The sequence below is a fragment of the Muscardinus avellanarius genome (genome assembly GCF_963383645.1).
Source record: "Muscardinus avellanarius genome assembly, chromosome: 2".
NCBI lineage: Eukaryota > Metazoa > Chordata > Mammalia > Rodentia > Gliridae > Muscardinus > Muscardinus avellanarius.
Genome location: NC_137787.1, coordinates 182,552,133 through 182,555,817, shown reverse-complemented (window position 1 = coordinate 182,555,817; position 3,685 = coordinate 182,552,133). Strand labels below are relative to the sequence as shown.

Genomic DNA, 3,685 nt, shown 5'->3' with positions numbered 1-3,685 from the left:
GTCTTCCTTAGCAATATACCCTTGATATTGATCAAAGTTTTTGCATAAATATGATTTATTTACTTTATTTTTAATAAGGGACATTTGTTTTCTTTCTGCAAATACAAGATCATGTTTTTTCCACCACTCTATCCACTTCAAGTATTTCTTTAAAACTAACACAGTATAATTGCTGCAGGTTTATGTACATTTTGTCTCCATTCCAAAGAAATAGTATGGTGAGATTATTTTTCTTAAGTCACTCAATAAAATGAGATAGAAGGTAGCACAGGGGAAAGACAATTTTAAAATAGTTGGTGGCTCTTCATATAAGTTGTGACAGATCTGAATTAAAAGATGTTACTCTCCAGGCATGATGGCACATGCCTGTAATCCCAGTACTTGGGAGGCTGAAACAGGAGGATCACAGGCAAAAGGATAACCTCAGTAAGAGTGAGGCTGTCTACAACTTGGTGCAGCCCTGTTTCAAAATAAGAAATAAAATATGACTGAGGATATAGCTCTAAGGTAGAATGCTCCTGTATCCAATCCTTAATACCAAACAAAACAAAATAAAACAAAAAAACAAAAATAAAAGGTGTGAACTTTCTTCAAGTAATTTTCCAACTCCATAAAACATATTATTTGACACAGCTCTGTCACTAACAAAGGGACTGATGTATTTATGCATTTTTCTTTTCTCTTAGTTTTTTTTGGGGGGGGGGGTGTTGGTCACTCTTTTTCTCTCGTTCTCTTCATTTTTTTAACTACCAGATATTTATAAACGATTTTTCAGGTACACTAAGCATATGTATAATATGAATTTTGACCTAACTAAAGCTCCTTCTATACAGTTCCCTATGATTTTATGATAAAATCTATAAACAAGCCCCCACCTTGAGAGAGTATATATTTTGTATATACATTTTTGGAGTCTTCTTTTTAACTCTTTTCTTAAAGCCATAACACCTATTTTAAATAATTGATGCCTTAATATTTTTATTGGTCTTAGAAACTTTCTTTCATTGGAAAATAAAGGTAATGACATTTCTCACGAAATATGTAACTTTCTTTTAAAAAAATCTTTTTTTCATGTTTAAAAAGCATTCAACAAAATCCAACATCCATTTATGCTAAAAGCACTGCAGAGAGTTGGAATAGAAGAAACATATCTCCACATCATAAAGGCAATATACAATAGTCCCACAGCCAACATCATATTAAATGGAGAAAAAAACTGCAAGAATTTCCCCTAAAAACAGGAACAAGACAAGGATGTCCATTATCATCATTTATTTTTAGTATAGAGCAATAGGGCAAGAAAAAAAAATCAAGAAGAACAAATAGGAAAAGAAGAACTAAAAGTATCACTCTTTGCAGATGACATGATACTAAAAAGACCTAACAAACTCAACCAAAAAGCTTATTAAACTGATCAACAAATTCACCAAAATGTCTGGATACAAACTCAATCTTAAAAAAAATCAGAATGTTTTCTGAATTCCAACTACAAATACACTGAAAAGGAAATCCAGAAAACACTTACACTCAGGATATCCCACAAAAAGTAAAATACTTAGGAATAAACCTAACTAAGGAATTAAAAGAACTCTACAAAGAAAATTATAAAACATTGGGAAAAAAATCAAAGAGGACCTTAGGAGATGGAATGATCTTCCATGTTCATGGATAGGCAGAATAAATATTATCAAAATGGCCATTCTTGCAGGGCATGTTGGAACACATGTAATCTCCGTGCTTGGGAGGCGGAGACAGGAGGGTTGCGCAGGTTTGAAGCCAGCCTCGCTGGCTTAAGGGACTCTGTTTCCAAATACAAAATATAAAATGGGTCTGGGAGTGTATCCCAGAGGTAGAAAGGTTCCATCCCCAGTAACACCCAAAAAAAAAAAAAAAAAAAATCATTCTCCCAAAAGTGATCTACTGATTCAACACAATACCCATTAAATTACCAAGGTCATTCCTTACAGACATAGATAATTCAGTCCTTAAATTCATTTGGATGAACAACAACAAAAAACAGAATAGCCAAAATATTTCTTAGCAACAAGAACAATGCAGGAGGCATCACAATACCTGACTTCAAACTATACTACAAAGCTGTAGTCATAAAACCAGCATGGTATTGGCACAAAACAGACACATAGACCAATGGTCAAGAATATAAGACTCAGAAATAAATCTGCACACTTAATGGCCAATTGACTTGGAAATCAGACCAGAGACCTTGTAGCTCTGTGAGGAGGGCATAGGTCCAGCATTTTTACCACATAGACATAGGCTAAAACTTTTTCAACAAGACCTCAAAGGGACAAGAAACTAAAAGGCAGATAGATCAATATCTGGGACTAAATTAAACTGAAGAGCTTCTGTACAGCAAAGAATCCCACTAAAAACCTCAACAGAAAGATGACAGAATGGAGAAAGTTTTTGCCAGCCATTCCTCTGATAAAAAACTAATATCTAAGAGTATAAAAAGAACTCAAGAAACTCAAAAGCTAAGAAAACGAATAACCCAATTAAAAATGGGCAAGTGAACTAAATACACTTTACAAAAGAAGAAATTCAAATGGCCAATAAATGTATGAAAACATGCTCATCATCATTAACAATCAGAGAGATGCAATCAAAATTACTCTGAGATTTCTTCTAGCCCCAATTAGAATGGCAATCATTAAAAACACAACAACAAATGCTTACAAGGTTGAAGAGAGGAGAGAACTCTCATATATTCTTGTTGGGATTGAAAATTAGTACAATCACTTTAGAAAATAGTATGCAGGATCCTCATAAGAATGAGAATGAGCGGCGTCCCGGGCCCGCTCCGGCCATTCACCCGCCCGCGCGCTCGCTGCTCCGTCGTTCTCTGTGCGTTCTCGGGCCCGCGGGGGACGGCGCCGCCAGGATGAAGCTCGTGAGGTTTTTGATGAAATTGAGTCATGAAACTGTAACCATTGAACTGAAGAATGGAACACAGGTCCATGGTACAATTACAGGTGTAGATGTCAGCATGAACACACATCTGAAGGCTGTGAAAATGACCCTGAAGAACAGGGAACCCATGCAGCTGGAAACACTGAGTATTCGAGGAAATAACATCCGGTATTTTATTCTGCTAGACAGCTCACCTCTGGATACACTACTTGTAGATGTTGAACCCGAGGTGAAGTCTAAGAAAGGGAAGCTGTTGCAGGAAGAGGTCGAGGCCGTGGCAGAGGAAGAGGGGGTCCTAGGCGATAATGCCTCTCAAGAGTATTGTTTCAGAGTGATAGATGATTTGGGACATCTTTTGTACAGGTTTTGTTAGTTTTTAATAAAATAAATGTGGGCATAGTCCCACTGCATCCATGTTGTAATGGTTTCCTCTGCATTCGTGACGTTAACAGTGAGAGCGAGGCAGGCCCGTTCTTAGATGATCGGTTTTTAAATTCTTGTTTTCGCAGTGCTGGGCTAGAACCCAGGTCCTCTCCCACAGGAAGCAAGCGTGTTCTGCTCAGCTGCCCTCTGCCCATCTTTATTTTTTCTTTCATGGTGAATATATACTTTATTCCACGTGCACTGAGTAAGTGTTTTATTGCTCTGCTTTGATCTCTGTATGGGACGTGGTTACAGGTGAAGTGCGTTTTTCTGGTGTTTCTGAAATGAGTTCTTGTAAAATGGGGTCTAAAGTTGAAATCCGAAGCCGTTC

General features: G+C 37.0%; 1 protein-coding gene across 1 annotated transcript; it reads left to right on the top strand.

The window, feature by feature from the left end:
* Positions 1–2,902: 2,902 nt before the first annotated feature.
* LOC308258940 (small nuclear ribonucleoprotein Sm D1-like) lies at positions 2,903–3,237 on the top strand (the record flags this gene model as incomplete). Its single annotated transcript, XM_080689569.1, is given in 2 exon segments — positions 2,903–3,170; positions 3,173–3,237. Coding segments are annotated over 2 exon segments (333 nt in total).
* Between the last annotated feature and the right edge of the window lie 448 nt (positions 3,238–3,685).